Here is a 22,073-nt window from a genome sequence, read left to right as displayed (position 1 = left end):
TACACTAGCTAAGTTTATTACAGAGGCTTATATGATTTAAATGTAAATTTCAATTGAAAACACTAAATGTGAATTAAAAAACAAACGACTTTTAAATCTTAAAGAGTCTATAGTGTTTTTATTAACTAGTTGAGCAATCACAGGCTATCCAAATGGTTATTTCTGCTCCTGGACTGTAAAAATTTACTGAGACGTCATAAAAATTACAAATTGCATTCCAATTGGATCCTCATTACAACAGTATTTTTTGGCTAATCCTTATTGGTTCACACCCTACTAATGATGAATATTTTCAGCCTAAATTTTTTTTTTAGCTCTCAAACCCTCTCCCTTCTCATGATATTTAGCTGATAACCACATTTCTTACTTCAGTGAAAAAAGGAAAGGAAAAAGATTAAATAGGCATTAATTGCTTACGATTCATTACCTTTCACTTTCAAAATTACCCATTCAACTACAGCTGTCAGTGTTTTCCTCTGTCTGCCCCATTCCACCAGCAGCTGTGCCAGAGCTACAGCCTGCCTATGCCCTACCAAGCACAAACGGTGCAGGCCTGGGGTAATACCTTACCTGTTTTAAGACTTCATTTACTCATCTGTTAAATGAGGCTAAGGCTTGTTAACACATGAACTGCCATGTGAGTTGTATCTAACTCATGCTAGTTTTGAGCCCGGGGCCTCATGAAGCACATGTAACTCACACGTCTCTTTACCTCGGGAGCCCCGTGAACTATTTTTCAAGTTGCATAAAAGTCATGCACAGAAAACAATAAAAAATAACAAATTTTTCATTACATTAGAAAGGATCGTGTTATTTTTGAAGTTGTTATTCTATTTTTGTAATAAAACACCGTGGCCCCAAGGAAAACAATTATTTTTTTCTAGTGTGGTAATCAATTTGCTAAGAAGTAACCCTCAGATCTGACTGGAAATAAGAAGAAAGTTCTATGGACCACCTAACTGTATTGAATGAGCATGTTTTAAAGCCATCGTTGGTAAAACTTTAGGACCTTACAATTAATTGGGTATTTCTTTCTATACTGGCCAGTAGAAGTTAAGTGTTGATATGTAAATCCCAGTACTGTAATCATGATTTAACCTCACTTAAAACCAAATAAAAAGTAATTGAGTTGAAATTATTTAAAAAATAAAAGAAATAGTTGAATCATCACCTCGATTCTCACCTGGCTTGTCTGAGAAATACGACGGGTCCGGTTATAAAGGGCCATGCAGTCTCCCTCCCGAGTTCTTTCGATTCTCCAACCCCAAGCCAGCATGGTCTTCAAAGACTCTTTGATTGGCCAGCGATAAATTTCTTTTTCCTAGAGAAAAAAAAAAAAAGAAAACAAAAACCAGGGATTATCATGAACCTAAATGAAAATTAAAATAGTTAATGCTTTGCTCTAAAATAGAGTGCTTTCACTTTTTAAAAATTTGATTGGCATAGCATATTTAAAAATAAAAAAAATGAAGGTAAAATTCTAAAAAGCAGAGTGTGAGTTGAGACCTAGTTTCACTAAGGCTACTAAGATGGCTCCTAACTCATGATATAGCACAGGAGTGAAATTTCCTTTGGCTTCTCAGCTCCTGGTACCTTACACGGAAACCAGAAAGGAGAAATGAAATTAGGAAAAAGTCCCAGCCCATGTGACACACATGTGATTCACAAGGAAGTCAAATTCTTTTCACTTAATTTGTCAAGACATTCATTTTCCCCCAAAGAAGTGAAATATCTAACAACTTACCAGAATAAGCACATTAAAATATTACTTTATCATCCGTCATCAAGAAACTCTGAAGCATTATAAGAATATTCCCTAAAGTCCTTAAAAATATGAGAGAATACAAAAACAAAAAAAAGGAAAAGAAAAATATTAAGGAGAGAAGAGAACGATGACAGAAATACTGACGGAAAATGGGCACGGAGAGGAAAATATAAAACATAAGAAGATAAAAAAATGGGACCTTTGAAAAAGGTAAAAAATAGTAACTATAAAATAAAGAAGACATTTTAATAAGAAAATATATAACAAAGAAAAAACTTTTCCAAAAAACTTAAAACCCCATAAGCTAAAACAAACAAAAACCCCTCACCTTTTCAGATAATAGTTTATATGGCTTCATTAATGGTTGAACCTTAGAAGAGTCTGAATATATTTCTCCATAAATCCATCCATTTGCCAACTACAAAAACACAAACACCAAAAATTGTTTTACACGTATTAATTTGAGAGTAAGTGTGCATGTATTTAAGTGTGTGCTTGATAAAATAACCCTAAAATGAACCAACGTAAGAATTAAGGTTTAACTTTTATCTAGCATCAGTGAATATAAAGATTTCTATCTTAATCAATGTTATATTCAGTAATCATCGAGAATGAGTCCTTTTACTATTCAGGACTCATTTTGAGTCCTGAACAGTAAGCACGGTAAGGAAGCACGGTGTCTTCCTTAAACAGACCCGGGTCTGGGACTGTGCCAGGAGGCACGCCCCCAGGAGGACGCTACAGGGATATACAATTTGGTCTCGAGGGTTTGTTCTGACATATCTTGGGACCTCACCTGTCAGGTGTGTATTTGAAACACTCATTTGAAACAGGAAAACTGGAGTATTCATCTCAGATGCTTCCCTAAACAATGCTACCTGTTTTTGCCTATTTTTATATCCAATTATCTCTCAACATATTCATTCCCCATTATGTTCCTTATATGTGTACATATCACCATTTATTTCCCTGTATCATTTGATGTCTGCATATGGAATCCAGATAACTCAGTCCTGGAAAGGCTCAGGACTGTCCTCTCCGTCACTAACTCCACCTGCTCAGTACGTAATGGAGCCCTTATAGAAAAGAGACCCCCACTGGTTTATCGAGTAAATCGGTTAATTACTGAACAAAGAACCACACATTTATCCAAACAAACAAAACAGAGTATCTTAGAGCAGGAAGGGACTAGGCTGGCCAAGACAATCTCTGAAACTGAATGTAAGGTCTCTAGCGTGATGATACTGAGCAGTTACATGACACAAGTGTCCTTCAGAACCTTTGCTGTTTGATTTTTACGTCACCAAATCAGTACCTGTGTATTTTAGATTCTTGAACCATCTCAACTCAGTTTCTCTGACAAACCTAGTTTAACCATCCTCTGTCAAGTTTAAACTTGGCTCAACTGACATGTGAATTCTCAGGTACAACATGTCCTTTAGAAAAATCTCATAATATGTAGGAATTTTCTCAAAGAGATGGCTACTTTAGTTTTCATATTTGGGCTGTTTTTCTTGAAAACACAAATAAAAATGTCACCTGGCCAACATAATCTATTTTTAGTGAACTGCAGATCTACTTGGTACTAAGAAATACAAGAGAAGAGTAGAAGGGGGAAACATTAAATCCTGATTAAGAATTTTCAAGATTTTATCTAATATAAAACTACATAAAAAACCAAAGTTCCCTTAAAAGGTGAATTCTGATGCTGAGTTCACCACTTCCTCTTGAACTTCCTGGTGAATGTGACTTTTTACCTCCATGAACAATACGTATTTAGAAACTACAATTATGATTTAATTAATAGATTTTTTTTGTAATCTTAAAATTATGGTTTTTATGAACACACATATTCATATGTATATCATGCTTATGTTAATCGGCAGAACTATCTAAATATTATATTAGTAAATTATCATTAAATGTTCTTTTCTAATTAATACAAAGCTCTCACTTTAAAATAATAAAACCTGTTAGGGTCAGAAATATTAGGAGCAGCCATTAGTAATGACAATGGAATTCGAATGCAAATCTGACTTTTACCTTGTCCATTGACCACTTGTCATGGGAATGTTCTGCATATTTGTTAATGAAGTATTCCAACTTCTCAGGAATTGTAATACTATGAAAAAAGTAAAGACCAAAAGCTTGATTTTCACAGAATTTACAGGAAATCATATTCATAATTTACTCACAGCTTATGAATACTTAGATCCCAACAATGCATAACTGTTAAAAAACAGTTTTAACAAAGTATTATTTTTTCATATTTTCAGAATATAAAAAAGTCAAGCAGATAATGTTCTATCTGCTCATTTTATGTTGATTCATATTCTGTGTTGATATAACAGATTCAATATATATAGTAATTGTTAAATATTTAAATTAAAATATATTCAAAGATGAGGACAATAGACTATATAGAAAAGAAAAAACAAACCCTAAGTCAAGATATGGTTAGACTCAATAAGCTTAAAGACACATTTCTCTCCCTAGTTCTTCTTTGAAGTTCTCCCTGTTTGACTTAAGTCTCTTCTGCAACAACTATAAATGGAAAAAAAGATGGCTGAAATACAGTCTGTTTAAATTAATTTCATACTACTGGTGATGCGTTAATAATTTTAAATATTAATAGCCCATGTATAATATTCTAAATGTTATTAAGATTGACTATAGGGAAAAGTAACTAACCAACTCATGCTTTATGATTTTGATAATATTTATTCTTGAGTCCTTTCATCATGTTTAAATAAATATTTAATCCTTTGACAGATGTTGGGTACATGCAATTGATGACCAGGTCTGATGGTAAATATAAGACTTGGGAACATCAAATATATCTATGAATGGAAAATTAAATATGTATCTCTGTAACTCCATTTATTAATGAATATAGCTTATTAAAGCAATTGACTTTGAGAATAAAACTCTAAATAAAACCTAGTATAATAAGATGATTGACTGTTCTTTTCTATCAAAGCTATCAGTAATTGAACTATAGGACATACTAAGCAATATATAAAAATCACAATCATATAGAAATTGACATCGCCGTGTAAATCTTTATCTGCTAAGAAGTCCCTAAAGAGGCAAACCTAGGTAAATTAATATACATGCCCATACTTATTAATTGGATTTAACACCAAAACCATGACACTGTTCTGATGTTATTTTAAAATCCTGGATTATATCATATGTTAGCAAACCACAAACTTACCCATGTAGGAATGTGAACATGTGCTATTTTGGTTTACTTACTTTGGAAGAGATACAAAAAATCAATTAGATAAGCCAAATACTGGGGCGGGGGAGGGGAGAGAGTCTTCTCACAGGACTGTCATCAAATACCAAACATGCAAATTTAAGACATTAGCAAACTAATAGCATACCACTCAGGTTGAAATTTGGATCTGGTTATGGAAGCTAAACCAGCCACTCAGAAACCTCAAAGTCGAATTCCCAAGCAAATTCAGAAGCTGTGGATGATAGCTACCAAGTGACTACCGTGCTAAAACTCATCTTGCTCAATCACCACGGAATCAGTAAGAATACGTGGCATGAAGAGGCAGCTGTCCGTACAAATGGAGAGCCATGATCCTACTCAAAGACAGCAACAACAAAATGCTGAGACTTCCATCACCTGAAGTACCCAAACATTGTATCTGTAGAATAACTTATGCAACTAAGTACGTGTAAGAAGTTTCACAATGTGGAGTAATATTGTTTTAGCTTTAGTCAAACTGCACTGTAAGTGCATGCTAAATTTTCCACAAACATTCTCCTTTGATATTCCCTTCGATCTCATGCTGTGCTTGCTGATGCCCAACATCTGCTGTTAACCCTGTGTCTTTCTGAGATGCAGGGAAGGGTGAAGTGATTCCTTGGTACTCGTACAGACAGCTTTGCAGTGCATGCTGGGATCATCTTAAGTAAAAGATGCTAACCAGAGGCTGTATAAACATTTAGGGTACATTTGCAACTAAAAATATAACTAATATACTTTCTCTATTCTTATTATAGATGTTACCATGTAGTTATACACAGAAAATCCTAATTATGTAAAGAGTATCCTAGAAGGTACATCTTATCTATTTCTGATATGAGTATAATCATTATTACTACTATCATTTGATCAACTAAAGGGACCCCTGTCAAAAGGATACCAATTCAAAGGGGGCATGTATTAGAGAAAGTTCACTTTAGTACCTTATTCAATTTCAGACTTCACACATCATTTACAATAAAAATCTGCTGCAATAGAAAGAGTCCATACTTTGAGGTATCAACAGGTTGTGGGTTAAAGTTCCCCTCAGAATCCATTGATGACTGTTTTTCCATCATACTGACATAATTTGACTCCATGTAGTCTGGAGGCAAAGCTCCCGCAACTGCACTCAGGCAAGGCAGTGCCAGTTTGAAAAGTTCTTGTTCATATTTCTGGGAAACAAATGGAGGACCAAAAAAAAAAAATCACTTTATTATTCTATGACAAAAGTTGTCAGTATGATCACCACGGCTGATACAATGTAGTAGAAGAAAATTTGCATTGTCGTGGGCTAACTTAACTCCCTGATGATTCTTTGCCTGGAAAATGGAACATACATTCTGAAATCCCATCAACCATAAAGAGAAACTGCAGCAAGATTTACTACAGTTACAGCTTAAGGAGAATAAAATCTTTGCTGCTTCAACATATTTGAAATGATGTAAACTTGAATGTTCTAACATTGAATATAAAACATCTTTATAACATAAACATAATTTCAAGGAGGACTACATTCCTTACACTTATAGATTATTGCTGCCCTAAGTTATAGTTACTATATGTGGAAAATATGTGAAGGATAACATTCCAGAGGGTGAGAAATTTTAACTGATCTCTGCTGCATTTCAAAAGTACGAAAAATAAAATTCTGAACTGGGAAAAAATTCTAGAGGAAGTATGTATAATAAAAATCGCTAGGCAAAAGTATTTGCATATCAATTACATAATTAGTTAAATGTGTAGTCATAGATTTTCCAGAAAATTAAAAATAATCATTTCAAATATTATCTCCCTTTAAATGTTCGATTTTAAATAAATGTTGTCATGCTTCTAAAAATACCTATACATTATTTTTAAAGGATTCCATTTACCAAAGGAAATTCAGTAAGAAAGGGCATCAAAATGTAGCTGCCAAATGTAATCACAGATAAACTTTCCCCTATTATGTAGCAAACTTATGGTTATACTACTCCAATCATATTAATAATATCTACCTGGGAATTCAAACAGATTTTGATTATTTTAAGCATGAGAATAAAAAAATATGATCTTCATAGTTTTCCCTGAAATCACTACCCTCCAGTCATCTGAAAATGTATGAGCTATTCATTATAAATATGGCAACTCTAAGAGAATGTCACATATACAAAGCAACATAGAGTGGCAGTTCTTAAATCTCCATAGCAGCAAAGCAGGAGAAGTTATTAGGTCACTGGAATATAATAATTTTATAATATTTTTTATTTTTATATTCAATATAATTTCATCAGGCTTTATAAGATTGCAGATGTGACTAGGTCAAGTTTGAGTCCAAACAAGCCCAAATGCACCAGAAACTTGTCAACCATGTGCAGAATTTCCTGAACTGCTTCGCCATTTTAAATCCACAAATAGTGTTATGATCACAAGGAAAATGCTACCATGATGATTAAGAAAAATCACAGAAATTGTATTCTCTTCATAAGCAGTATATATTGCCAGGTTAAAGTAAGATGGGTCTAATTGTGGACAGTTGGCAGACCATTTTCATGCAGGAAAATGAAATCTCAACGAAGAATAAAATTATGAGCTTATTATATAGTCAAAAAAAAAAAGAAATTGTATTCTCAACATTTGTTATTAAGTTGAGAAAAGAGAACAAAGTAAAGCTCTGTAAGTTTGATAGTATTCCTAGGGGAATACTATCTTACCCAAGACCTGTGACTTTTTTATTATTTTAGCAATACAAATAAATCCACCAAACATTAAATTACCTTTTGAGACAGGGCATCAAAAATGCCCCAGAACAGTTTTCTTGATAAATGAAGTTCTTCTTCCGAGGCAGCACCAAAGTTTCCCCACCCTCCAGGCAGGCAGTAATATTTCCAGCATCTTTCATAGTGATTTGTCAATAGCTACATGGGAAACAATTATAAGTGCAATGAGCTAAAAGACACCTTTTATATTTTTTTCCATTTCCCCTCATGTGGCATTCTAATGCTATGCAATAAGGTAAACTGAAGTGAAACTGCTCAATCCCATATTTATTCTCTTGGAGAACACTGTCACTTTGTATATTATGTGTCCATAAAACTTAACATTGATCATGGTATGAAGACTGAACGCCAAGTTTTACAAATGGCTGTATATTGAACAGCCATTCTTTATGGGCTGGTTGTATATCTAACGACAGATCCCTGATTTCTACTATAGTTGTTATCATTTACTCACAATTTTATGAGTCGTTATCTTGGAATTCATGTGTAGAACAAAGGGATTGATCCCAGGGTGACCCCAAGGCACAATAAGGGAATCATACATCTGTGATTATTTTTGCTCCCTCTCTGTCTTACCCAACACACTCTATGATTTGTCTCAAAACTTGCTTCGCTAAGTTGCAAAACTGCTCTACTTGAATCATTTCTTTATCTATACTTCTTTGGTGTTATGGATGCAATTTATTATCTCAGTGTCTATGTTGCCCCTCAGGTTTTTACCCATATATTATACATCGTTTGGAACCTAAATTGAAAGTTCAAAGATAAGGTAGCTCCTTGCATAATTTATTCTCGGCTATATTTGTCAAATTAATGACATCATCTGTATGAATTAATTATAAATATTTGGACTCTTTTCTGCATCTAAGGAAGAAAATAAATGCTAAGGATTATTGTCATTAAAGCCGATGACACCTCCTACTGTTGAAATATTTCATCTCAGTCTTGCGTTCAGCTACAAAACACAAATATATCCACACATGCACACAATTTAGGAATCTCAGATGATGAAACATTGAAATCTAATTTGCTTGGCTTAACATTGAAATATCTACAATGTAGAAGAGTTTTAGCACATAAAGTTAAGAACATGAGACTGTATCTTTTTTCAGGGATTTTCCAGCTCATCTGTATCAAGAAAATTATGCATGACAAAAGCTATTCCAGATAATAAAAACTGTAAAAATGGGATGTAGTTTTTAGCAAGGAGATAATTTACCTCATTCACTAATTTACCTAGACTTAAGATTTTTTTCATCTTGTATTATTTTTAATTTCAAAATATTATGGGGGTACAAATGTTTTGGTTACATGGATTGCTTTCGTACTGCTGGAGTCAAAGTTCTAAGTGTGCCCAGACAGTGCACATCGTACAGTGAGTACACGTGGTGTTTGTTTTTCCATTCTTGGCGATACCTCACTTAGGATAATGGTCTCCAGTTCCACCCAGATTGTTGCAAAAGGTATTAACTCATTTTTTATGGCTGAGTAGTACCCCATGGTGTACATATACTGCATTTTATTAATCCACTCATGAATTGATGGAATCTAGACTTAATTAAACCAAAATAAATTCTCACGGAGGAAGATTATTTTTGCTAAATATCCAGGCATGCTCAGTGCAACAGCTCAAAAAACAGACTCATTCATATTTCATCTCTCTTTCCTACAGCACTATTACTAGGTAGCCATTAGGAAAAAATGACGCCTACCAAATAGCACTACAGAGTGGTCACCTATAAAACGTCCATTACATTACTATCATCTATCTGACGCACAAACTAAATCCTGAGTAGAGAAAGCTGGGCAGAGAAAGTATCAGTGGCTTTTCTATACTATGTGACAAACTGTAACTGCATATACAGACAGGTCATTTTTGAACCCTAGGAAGTGGTGATTGGAACCTGGCATGTGATTACTAACTAAGAATATGCTGTTTCTGAAGCCTGCTCTTCATCCCTAGAGGCTGCTAATAATATTTTATGCGAGGCCTATTACCATGTTTTCCAGCTTAAGAGTTATCTCGGCTTCTCTTCTCCTTGTGGTGTGTTTTTCCCCACTGCTTTCTATTTCCATTGAATTCCATGGCAATCAGTCTTAGGACTTCTATGATCTTTTATTACTTGTTTATTTAAAGTTGATACACACATTTCTATAACACATATGCCCATTTCAATAACTGAATATTGAAAATTTCCCAGCATCAATGACCTGGCATGATGTATCTAAGAGATGCACATGTTATAGCAGGAAATCAAGTCAGAGTAACCAGTAATCGAATAACTACAGACATTTCCTGTACTTACCTTAAGAGGCATCTTTGCATGTTCATTTAATAATGGAACATCAAATACTAATCTTCTGAGTAAGTGCTGCATCATTGAAGGTCTCAATTGGCTGTTGGAACAAAGTTAATTTTAAAAATGAAGAGAAATGTGCCTAAGTAGGTAATTCATTAGACTAACTTACATAAACCGAGAACATGTATCTATAGCTCCCTGCAGATGGTATTAATTAGGTGTTCCTAGTCCAAAGATTAGCCAAGAGTTATTTAATTTTACATGAGGTTACATTTCCCAACTCATCTATATTCCCCAGATCTGAAGGCTACCCCTTCTTTGCTATAGATGTTGCTCTTCTGTTCTTTTTCTTCCTAAAACACTCAAAACTGCAGACCCCACTACCTCCTAAGACCCTCCTCTATTAATTTTACTAAATGCCTCTTCCCTCACTGCAGTGGATGGTAGATGAAGAGAAGCAGAAAGAAGGAGGAGTATAAGAACAGGAGGGAAGGGGGAAAAAACGCTGAAATAGCAATTTTGCCAGAGGAGGAAGAAAGAGAAAACTAATACATAGTGAACATCCACTGTGTCTGGCAACACCAAGAATTTCATCTCATTTAATATTTAGAAAAACTCTGAGAGAGGCATTTTGATTCCATTCTGCAGAATATTAAGGCAGGGACGTTACAGAACTCCTCTCCCTGTGTCCTGCTTCCCTCAGTCTCATCTGGCTCTTGCTGCACACACCCCCGTGGGTGGAAGCCTGGTCTTCCCCCATGGACTGCAGGCTGCAGGCCTCACCCCCAGGAATTCCTCATTAATTAGAAGGAAGCCATCGCCTCACGAGGGGCTCGAGAAACCATCACCTTCATTGTCAAAGCTTCAGCAAGGGGAATTTTGTTTCTGATTTTCACAGTAAGACATTTGAACACGTCTACCCCGTAAGACACGGTTTCCCAGGTTAGAGGAAACAGTCAGCCTTCACCACTGCCACACATAAATATGCTTTAATGCTACATTGTATCATTTTTATATTTAATAAGTCCTCTTCTCTCTTCTAGATGAGGAATTAAAATCATCGCACACAGTCAAAATAGTCGAAAGGGGAGAATCTATCAATATTACCTAAAGTGGCGGAGACTTCTGACGTAATCACTCCCCACTCCCCACATCCAGAACAGTGTTCTCTAACTGGTCAAATGCCACGTCCAATAGCTAGAGACCCCAGGGAGGCTTGGAGGACACTCCTGAAGCTGACCAGGAGGCAAGCACACTCCGAGAAGATTCGTATCTCTTAGTATACAAGACTACCGAAAATGAATTCATTCTTTGGTACAGAAATTATTCTCAAAATTCAAAATACGATGTCAAAGACCACATCATCAATTCTCTTTCTCAAAGAAGAAAGTCGGCATAGCGTCAGTGGCCCACTTACCCACAAATAGAGAGTAAACAGACTTCTATGGAATCCCGTTGAGCCTTGGTGAGTGAGCAGCCCTTAGAAAGCCTATACACGGTATGAAGCAAGGAGTCAATGAGGGACGCGTGGTGCTCCGTGCCGGCAAAAAGAGGAGCACATCTCGTTAACAAAGGCAAGACGGCCGTGCAAAGGTACCGATTGAGGGCCAAGGCCATGTCTGTAGCACTCAGAGCAGCCTAAAAAGGAATTAGAGAGCGGAAAGCCACTTGGGTTTGACAGTGGACAACTTTCAAAGGGACCAACCTGTTGACATGTAATTTCACTATCTAGAAAATGACAACAGTATGGAAAACAGAAATGTATTCTTTAGTTATATCTTTCAGTGTGTTTCCTAGGCTCTTTACCACTAAAAGCAGTCAATTATCAATTGTTCATAAATAGATAAAAAATGAATGAAATGATACCTATCTCCTTAAAAGGCCCAAGAAGTTCTGGTTCTTTCATAAAATATCCCAGGTGGTGTCAAGGTAAGATAAGGACACTAATGATATTAAAGATATGAGTGTTTTCCTTTGCTAGGGGAGGAGAAAGGTGCTTCTCCTCATAATATATCTCATATTCATAAATCCTTTTTGAACTCTATTAATATTCATATTTCTGCTCACGTCCATCAGCACCAATAACCAAAGGTTGATTGCATTACTGTGTTATCATCTATACAACTCAGATTCAGAATTTCAAGTGAACACACCCGACAACAAGAAAAAAGAAATTTCTGTTTCATTTTTATGATTCTGCTGTCTTAGATTTCATGAAAGGGCTATCATCAGCTCAAGATCTGATTTCTCCTGAAATCAAAAAGGCCCATGTAATTGATAAAATAAATGTGTAAATAAGAGCAGATATTACCATAACTGCTATGATAACATTCGGAACTTCAACTTATTCCACAATGTTTCAAAGGGCCGAACATTTACACTGACGATGGCAAATTCCCTATGTGGGCCACCTGATACGCAGGATAGATTCTAAGCTCTCTGTACCTTAACAAATGAGGACAGGATGCTACTGCCATTGGCATGACTCAATTCAATCTTAATTCTTTAAATCTTCTATTAAATCTTAGTATTTTAATTGCTTTTGTTAATACTGAGAAGCACAATAGTTTTGGCCAATGTAGAGGTTAACACTGAACAAAGGTTAGCAGGAGTCCCTGGGACCTCCCACATCAGAGACACGTGAGCTTCCTATTGACTTCCATAGCACGTTATCAGAATTCTTATCATACTCTTCAGGTTGGCAGTTTCTTGAGGTTGTCAGTTTATGCAGTGAATTCTTTGGAGGACATAGTCTATTTTATTTCTGTTACCCACTGCTTGCCTGAAAATATAACAGGTACTCAATAAATGCTAATGAACAAGTGAATGAACATATAGATGGACAATGATCATTACGCATAGACTGAAGAACGAAAAGTGGACGAGTCCATTGCTCCAATCATACCGTGTCTAAAGAGGCAGCAGCCCGGAGATCTGGCAGAAAGCCAACCTCGAGAAGATGGAGGAGGAAATCTTGAACCTCAATCCCATAGACCCTGTCAAGGAATAAAACCATGGCTGCCTTGTGATCTGGGCAAAACCCCGCAGACATGTCAGGTTCCACCACATTCCCATCTAAAAGAGAGAAGTGAATGTTGGTGTCAATGGCGGGAGGTAGGCGTGACAGGTTACAAACGGCTGCTTTCCTGGCTTCTTGTGTTTTAACACATTGACTGCCACACTCGAAAACATTGCTGTCCTTGGGGCCATGGTGTTTTATTATGAAAATAGAATAAAAACTTTGAAAACAAAATGATCCTCTCTACTGAAAAATGTGTTATTTTATCTTTTTTCCTGTGCATGACTTACATGCAATTAAATTGTCAACATTAATTTTGACAATAAGAACATCAACAAGTAAGATCTTCATGAACTGACCGCAGGGATTTGCCCAGGGTCCACCCATCATGTAACACGTATGCAACAGCATGGCAGTGTGAGTTGCCTGCGTCCCACGCAGCTCTCAAGGTAAAGAGACGTGTGAGTTGCATATGCCTCACAAGGCCCTGGGCTCAAAACGAGCGTGAGTTAAATACAACTCACGTGGCAGTTAATGTGTTAAATAAAGTTATCAATGAAATTGTTTTCTGTTCTTTCACTATCCTCAAGTGAGCACAGAAGTGGCTGAGGAAATATGGTAAGTGCAATTTAAATCCAAGGTTATCTAAATGTTATCTGGGCATCCACTTATTAACTGCACACATGATAAAGACAGTATTATGTTAGATACTGAGAAGAAACAAAAAGATATCCAAAATCTACCTCGTAAAACTAGGAGTGAATACTATGAAAAGTTAAAATGTAAAGTAGGGATTTGCACTCTTTTCAAGAAGGAGAGCTCTCTGAAACAATAAAGCTCTTGTACCCCTATGTAATAATCTTGGTACATTTACATTTTCATGGTCTAGAACAGTAACAAAATGAGGAAACGAGTATAGCTTTCATATAAAATATGTTTCATTAATCATAAAAACATTTAACAACATTTAAAATATATTTGAGAGTCATATTATTTTCCTTATCAGTAGTCAGTGCTTGATGCCTATATAGATCACTGCAACCTCAAATTCCTGGGCTCAAGTGATCCTCCTGCCTCAGCCTCCCAAGTAGCTGGGACTGCACCACCATGCCTGGCTAGCATTTCTATTTTTTGTAGAGATGGGGTCTTGCTATGTTGCCCAGGCAGGTGTTGAACTCCTGGCCCCAAGCAACCCTCCTGCCTTGACCTCTCAGAGTGCTAGGATTACAGGCGTAAAGCCACTGCACCCAGCCAGATTCTATTGTTTTTAACATATAGCTAAGGAAAAGATAAGCCAACTGACTGAACCTAATATACGCTTTGTTTTCTAAACACTCATTCAACTAGACATTCATTTTAATGAACGCCGCAACATCCGCTTGGGGCTCTAGAGTCATTGATTGGCTATAACTGCTGTTTTATTTTCACCATCCCCTCAAATGCACTTGCAGACCAACAAAGCTCTGGCTTTACTCTGTGGTACCTGCTGTATTCATCCCCCTGCAATTGCTGCCTCAGACCAGGTGACCACATCTGCCTGGGTCAAAAGCTGCAAGATTAAGTGCTTGCCCCTCAAGTTTTGTGAGCCCCTCCCCTCTTTCATTATTATTTGGGGTACACTCTAGGTCTAGAATGATGAAAATTCTAGAAATTTCTAGAAAATTCTAGAAATATGATGAAAATGTCTGAGGAAGGCCTCAGCTAATACTGAGAGGGGAAAACACCAATCTTTAGAGGCAAACCTCACATACTAAATATAGAATATATTATAACCATTGTTACTGCTACTTTGTGATGCTTACAGACCAACTGAGTTGTCACTGAAGCTGAGAAAGAAATATTGATGGTATCACTTTTGCGGTGAATGTATAGCCACAATAAAGCTAAGTGCACAGCCACAGGGATATAAAAATATACAACTTTCTGTCTACATTTCTCCACAGAAGGAAAGCAGTAAAAGAAAAATGCAGAAATTTAACAAAGACTGATGGATCACATTTAAAAGTTAACTTTCACTGTGACTGTGATAGTCACCAAAAACAACCCTTTAACTCCCAATGTAGATAATATACTGCATATTTACGAAGAAAAAAGATCATAAAATTAGAACACAACTAAGTAGAAGAGGAAAGAAAGCAACTTGAAAGCTCTTGATGGCCAGTAAAGGCTGATGACTGGAGGCGATGAGGGGGTACTGGGAGACGTTGGGGCCAGTTCTCAAAGGGAGCCCTGGGCATTGTCACACTCTGTGTTCTTGGTTCTTATTAACGTTACCACTAAATTTAGCACTTCCCTGTTTCCTAATTTGTATGTCACTGGTACCATTCTTATCTTTGTCCTGACACAACTATTATGTATCCTTAATAATTAAAAATTTTTAAAAAGAAGTATCATTCAATAGCATGTTATCAACACTAAGAAAATATGGGGGAAGGAAAAGATATTTTACTTAAGTAAATGAACTTGCGTTAGAAGAGACGTGCAAACAAGACAAAGGTTGAGCTGTAGATGCACAAGGAAAAGAAACTGACTCAGATGTGGACGACATAGGTAAGGGTCAGTTTTAATTTCCAGCTTTCCCTAAAATCGTAATGAGTGTTTAATTATTTTGGCAGTTTTGTCACCTTATGGATTTGGGGCTGTCAGGTTAGCACGCACGAGACTGTATTTTCTCATAATCCTATCACTGACGAGCAGGGTGAGCTAGCTTCAGGCATACAGCTATTCCCTTCACTCTGGATTTGAGCTATTACAGCCTGCTTTCTCTGGGACATGATTAGCGAAAGATAAGAATTACATAGAGCATGTACTTCCTAACTTAATTACGTTTTTAGTCTAAAGTTAGAAGTTTATGTAAAAATGGTTTATGTATAAATCTCCAATAAAGTATTGAAAACTGAAAAATACTGAAATTTGAAAACGTAAAAACAACGTGTAATTTGGGATCTAATATCTCTTTTAGTTGTCTTTGATCATTCCTTCAATCTTTTTAAAAAATTTTCTCCTTAGTTTTGAAAAGAAGACTTCTTTCACCACACAGGGAGTGTTTAAATCTAATTCAAAAGCTATTCTCATTGCTTTGGAAACAAAAGCACTGCAAGAAAGTGACAATGAAACTATCAAAATGCGTGAATTAAGGAACTGAGGTCAAGAACGACAGAGGAGAATGGAGACCAAGGAACACACAGCGGGGGCATGACCTAAGACAGTGGAGGTACATATTTCTTTTGGAAACTCTCTGAAATGTCATATAAAGGAGAATTAAAGTCTCAATGCAGAGATTGCTGTTTAAAAACAACGAGAATAAAAAATATTTTATAAAATAACATACTTCATGGTTCTTTATTCTTTTAAAGAAATTTAAGTGGTATAGCCATACTTCAGGGAGCGAGGAGGGAAGTACGGTGAGTGCTGATAACATTTAAAACATCATGTCATTCAATGTCCTACTGAATTATGAGGAACAGAAGCTGGCCTTACCTTTGGCTATCGTGGGCATCTGAAAAGCGATGCTGATTACTCCCACCAAATCTCCCAATGGAATTAGAGATCTCAAAATAGACCTGATTCTGATGGCTTCTCCCTTACCAGCATGAATCAACTACACAGGAAGAAAATTAAAGCAACATTAGAATCACTTTGTGCAATCAATATTATAATTCTATCTAGGAAATCTGAAGTACAGGAATCCAAGTCCAAAATAATTTTCTGTTACATATAAAGTTAGACCTCGCTCAGAGATGACTACTGTTTCAGGCTTACCTGCCCACACAGTTTTCACTGACTTCAGCATACACAAAATTATATATACTACAGTCTAGGCCAGCTGGTTTATCTATAAGAACAATAGTTTTTATCCTCTTTGGGGGTGTTAAGATATACTGAGAATCTGATGAGTTTATGAATGTTTATGCCTTTCCCCAAATTACATATAAATACCCATCTACAACATGAGCAATAATATTATACAAAGGAAAAATGGTTATCTTTGCGCCCTGAACATATACTAATACTGATGACTGATTTAGCTTCTTTCTTGCTTTGTGATGAGAAATTAACTGCATATCCATCTACATTCCACTCTGATTTCTGCCAAGGCTAGATTTGCAATGTGCAAGAAATGGTGAACATAAACCCTCACAGTTCTTTTAGAGTGACACAGGCTAATGAAGTCCCCACGACGACTGTGGATCAAGACGGAGTCAAGAATCTCTGCGATTCTCTGAAGAGACTGCATCCTTTTCCCCCATCACCTTCAGGGTGTGAAACTCAAGCACAATTTCTGACACATAGGAGGCCTCAACTAATACTTGCGAAGATGAATAAATTTCAGAAATACCAAGGTTAGTCCCTTATTAATCCACTTAACTCCTCCTCTTAATATAACAGAATAAAAACTGCTATTTATTAGTATAATTTCTTTGTTTTTCTCATCTTTTCACTGAGATGGGAAAAAAAACAAATATTGTAAGCAAGCTTTCTTTTTGTCTGCAATCACCTCCAGCAAATGTTTGATAATCTGCTCCCATTTATAGCACTAAAAAAATCTCATTGGCAGTAAAGATTAAGTTTTTTCAAAAATCAGTCTCTAAGTTAGTTTCCTATCATTCTAACATTTCTCCATTCTGTGCTCCCTCTCTGTTCACACACAAAAAGAGTGTATCAAGTAAGTTTTAACCTACGGGGATGAAAGAACCCACAAAAACTAAACCAAACCAAACCAAACCAAAACAAACACGGATACTAAGCATAGGTGCTCTATAAGAAAAGCCCTCTGGCTTCACGTTCATCCCAGTTTAGAAACGTACTTGTAGTTCTTAACCCTTCTACACGAGCACCAGTCAATGTGTTTCCAACTCTGGGTTTGTGTCTCATTAAACAGTCTGGAAGCTAATTTGATGAGCCCTCACTAGGATTTTTTAAATGCACATAACAGAACAACACAGCATCAACTAGAATAAGATAAAGAAGAAAATATCAGAATGTCTTGTGGAGTAAAAAGGTACTATTCCATGAAACTTTAATTTCATTTTGGTCAAAAATTTCTAGAAAACATGAATCTACACAGTCTGAAGAGCTCTTCTCCTCCCTGCACCACCCCCCCTCACGTTCCCCTAATCCAGTGGCAAATAGAGCTAATATTGTACAAAACAAAATGACTCTTGGACAGAGCGGTTGCTTTCTGCATGTACTCTAATAGGAGAGGAAATTGTGCAGAGAAGATATGTTATTTTCTTCTTAAAACAAGGGGAGGCTGTATGAGTTTTAGAGATATATGAGTAAGTGTTCTATTAATGACTTGTATTGAAATCTCATTACTAATTTTTACAACCAGCAAGACATTTCCAACTAGACAAACATTTGTTCAGCAATTAGACTGCAGCTATCATTTCTAATGGAGCATGGAGACGGTCGGTCTTGGGTGCCGCTGTGGGCTTTGCCAGCCACAGACGCTCCCCGGCCCCCAGCACTCACGTGCATCTCGGGAGCGCAGCGTCCTAACAGGTCGATCAGAGCCGCGTAGAAGGTCATGATCGCGTTTCCCATGTGGATAGTGTCATCTTCCTCCTCTTCTGTGTCACTTTCATGGACGTTTCAAAAGAAACAGAAGGCAAACGGGATAACTGACATTTCGTGGTTATTTCATCTCTCTCAGCACAAAAGGGACCACAAGGTAAAACATTCTTTTTCTTCTGATGCTTGTCACCTATGTTTTAAACTTACAGCTTGGCATTTTAAGATTGGTTCAAACGGGCAAAAGAGGAATTGCTAATTGGATGGATTCTGCTCCTTTTTAGGGGCAAAGAATATATTAACAAAGCAAATTGCTGACGGGAGGACTGTTAAGTTTAAACAACTTTTGGCAATAGCGCACATGTAGAGAAAGTGTGACAGAGATGTCATACAAGATAGCATACGTAAGGCACCCAATGCAGTGCTTTGCCCAGAGCAAGTACTTTATAAATGTTACTGCACTTCCTCACCTGCCTCTATACCACCTACCTACCTCCCCCCAAGCTCCCACCGAATAATGCAACATGGTCCCCTCCCCATCTCTGTGACAAATTATAAATATTTATTATCTTGCTGACGAGAGACAAATCTGGATAGCCCTGGAGGCTCACGTCCTTCCTCCTTGGTAACTTCGCAGCCAGCTGTCTCGGCTGGACACAGCCATCTGCAGAGTGACAGCAAGGCCTTGTGGGACAACCTCACTCCTGGGCACACAGGCTGTCCCCTGGGCCCTTGGGTGCACACCCACTAGCATGGTCCTGACACAGAGATCTCTGGACACATTTTCTGTGACTGAGAGAATCTCAGGGCTCCCTGGTTCCCCTGTGGCTAACTGACAAACGTGTCACATGGTGTGTGTGTGTGCGACAGGGAGGGCTCACTCTTGCTCCTGGAGTGCTCCCGGTCTGGAAATCTAGCTGTGGTATGAACAGAACATTGACACCAAGTCTGTATGTGAAAGAACGAGGGTTTGCAGGACTGCATAGACTCTACTACTTTTTGTTTGAAAATGTACCCCTAATAAAGGCCCCACATTTTATCTTTACCAGAGACACTAGCAGTGTGACGCATGACCTCTGTGAAGGACATTTATCTCCCAGATGAAATACCACAAAGGCACAGATAAACAACACACCTGGGTCGACTATGTCCATTACTGGGATCTGGTATTAACAACATACACTGTGGAGCAACGTAAGATAGTGACTGTCTCCCCATCTGTCTCCTGCATCTTCCCCAAGCATGGTACTCCTCACATAGACATCTTATCTTTACCAAAACATGCCAGTTTAGCCAAGTCCCCCATTCTCTTGCTAAAGGTCTCTTTCTATTATCGTAAAAACGCATTCTAACTCCCCACTAAACTCCAGTCCAAGTCCAAAGACTCACCTCCCATCTTTTGTAACAACCCACCGTGTCCTAGTTCCCCTGGGAAAATTCACAGAATGCATCTCCTACAACCTAAATTTCTCTCTGCTAAATCTGCACCATCTTCCCCAGCTCTCTATTTGTCATTTAAATGCTATTCCAGCAACAAATTCCATCCATTCTTCCAAGTCTAAGATACTCTGTTTTCAAGGGGAGAAATCCTTAGTACCACAAGTTATATTGGAGTTCACAGAAAGCAAAATATGCTTTGTAAAATTTCAACTCAAGTAGGGTAAGTCACACGGGAGGGTGTGCATTGTATCAGACCTACAGTGTTTTACTGGATCCGCTGTTCGGGGAGGGACCGTCTCGGGAAGGATCCTCGGCTATTTTTATGGCTTCTTCCATGGCTGCAAGGAGACCGTTCCCACCTTCCCCTCTCAGAGCAGGACCGAAACACTCGGGCCTCCGAATGAGCAGTCTCACCACGACATTCGCGTTCTCTTCCACACTCTCCCCTGAGGTCCAGTGGGGAAGATACGTAAACACACAATAATTATATAGACGTTCTGAGCAAATAAATGTTCTGCTAATAATTTCTAACTTAAAAAAATAACTGAAACCCAAGGACATACTAGTAAAGCCAAAATTTAATCCAAATTACTAGTTTTATGTATGCAAGATGCAGTAGCATGTTCTTGTACTTAAAATTTTCACAGTAAAACATTATGGAGGCATGAACTACTCATTCTCATTAACTTATTAATGGAAATGTCATAATCCTAACTATTATTAGAATCCAATTTAAAAATGCATGAGAATTCAGGCACCTAAAGATTTTAATTTAAATTATAAAGTACTACACCAAAACAAACATTGTATAATAAATTATCACAGTGAAAAAGCCCTATAGATTATAAAATAGGCAATTTTTACTAATACTCATGTCCCTTCATCAAAATGTGGGCACGAATCCTTATTATATGTACTGATTTTTATGCAGTTTTAATAATGACCCAAAAAGACCTCAAGCAATCAGTTCCTACCATTACAGAAGACAGCAAATCTGAGAAAGTCAAGATATCTCTCTCCTTCAACTGGATTCCAGCCAATGTCTGGATAGCCTTTAGACACCAGCATCTGGCAACTCTGCAGTCCACAACCAGCCAAATAACGAACTACCTACAAACAAGATGATTAGCAAAGTCTTATCCCTTGGACGAACAGTCATTAAATGCTTACACTGGGTATGGCAAATGATATCCTCAAGGGATGGTTTAAAACAAATGCAATTTTGCTAATTCTTTTGAATCTCATAATTATCCACTGAACTCCCTTTAGTAAAACCTTAGAATTAAGGGATATTTAACTTATTGTAATAAGTACCATCATAATAAAATATTTATGAATGAACCCTACGAAAGAAATATATTCCTGAATTTTATATCATTTGAGACACTGACCTACAAAAGTCACAATATTTAATAAACTTCATAAATGACTAATGACCTCCAGCCCAATGTAAATGGATCCATCTGAGATACTGAAGGATCTAATCTGAGATGCAAAGCTTGGTTTGTTTGTTTTTTTTGTTTGTTTTTTTGTTTTGTTTTGTTTTTTTGAGACAGGGTCTCACTCTGATGCCCAGGCTGGAGTTCAGGGGCACAATCACAGCTTACTGTAATCTCAAATTCCTGGGCTCAAGCAAGCCTCCTGCCTCAGCCTCCTGAGTAGCTTAGACCACATGTGCATGCCACCATGCCCAGCTAATTTTTATTTTTTTTTTATTTTTTGTAGAGACAGGGTCTCGCTATGTTGCCCCGGCTGGTCTCAAATGCCTGGCCTCAAGTGATCTTCCTGCTTTAGCTTCCCAAAGTGCTGGGATTATAGGTGTGAGCTACTATACCCAGCCTGAGATGCAAAGATGTTTCAAAGAGGTAAATTATTTCCAAAATGATATATCAATTTAAGGGGGGAGCAGGTGTGAGAAGACACACAGAGAAAGAAAGAAAACCTAAGCTTAAATTCAAATAGCCTTGGCTCAAATCAGACCTACTTATTCTTATTGGCTGCATCATTCTGAGAC

At 37.1% G+C, this 22,073-nt stretch overlaps 1 protein-coding gene across 1 annotated transcript in view; it reads right to left on the bottom strand.

Annotated features, from left to right (window-relative positions):
- Positions 1-22,073, bottom strand: part of RYR2 (ryanodine receptor 2) — a 467,985-nt gene that overhangs the window by 144,326 nt on the left and 301,586 nt on the right. The window contains exons 45-56 of the mRNA XM_069484586.1: positions 21,034-21,169; positions 20,319-20,505; positions 18,581-18,686; positions 16,586-16,706; positions 12,992-13,161; positions 11,504-11,724; positions 10,093-10,183; positions 7,784-7,924; positions 6,039-6,202; positions 3,809-3,887; positions 2,094-2,183; positions 1,184-1,321 (exon numbers count right to left, since the gene is read on the bottom strand). Of these exons, the coding sequence (XP_069340687.1) occupies positions 1,184-1,321; positions 2,094-2,183; positions 3,809-3,887; positions 6,039-6,202; positions 7,784-7,924; positions 10,093-10,183; positions 11,504-11,724; positions 12,992-13,161; positions 16,586-16,706; positions 18,581-18,686; positions 20,319-20,505; positions 21,034-21,169 (1,644 nt within the window). The remainder of the gene's footprint in view (positions 1-1,183; positions 1,322-2,093; positions 2,184-3,808; positions 3,888-6,038; positions 6,203-7,783; positions 7,925-10,092; positions 10,184-11,503; positions 11,725-12,991; positions 13,162-16,585; positions 16,707-18,580; positions 18,687-20,318; positions 20,506-21,033; positions 21,170-22,073) is intronic.

This window comes from Eulemur rufifrons, chromosome 11, assembly GCF_041146395.1.
Source record: "Eulemur rufifrons isolate Redbay chromosome 11, OSU_ERuf_1, whole genome shotgun sequence".
Classification (NCBI taxonomy): Eukaryota; Metazoa; Chordata; class Mammalia; order Primates; family Lemuridae; genus Eulemur; species Eulemur rufifrons.
The sequence above is the reverse complement of the archived record's forward strand: the minus strand, read 5'-3'. Positions and strand labels throughout refer to the sequence as shown.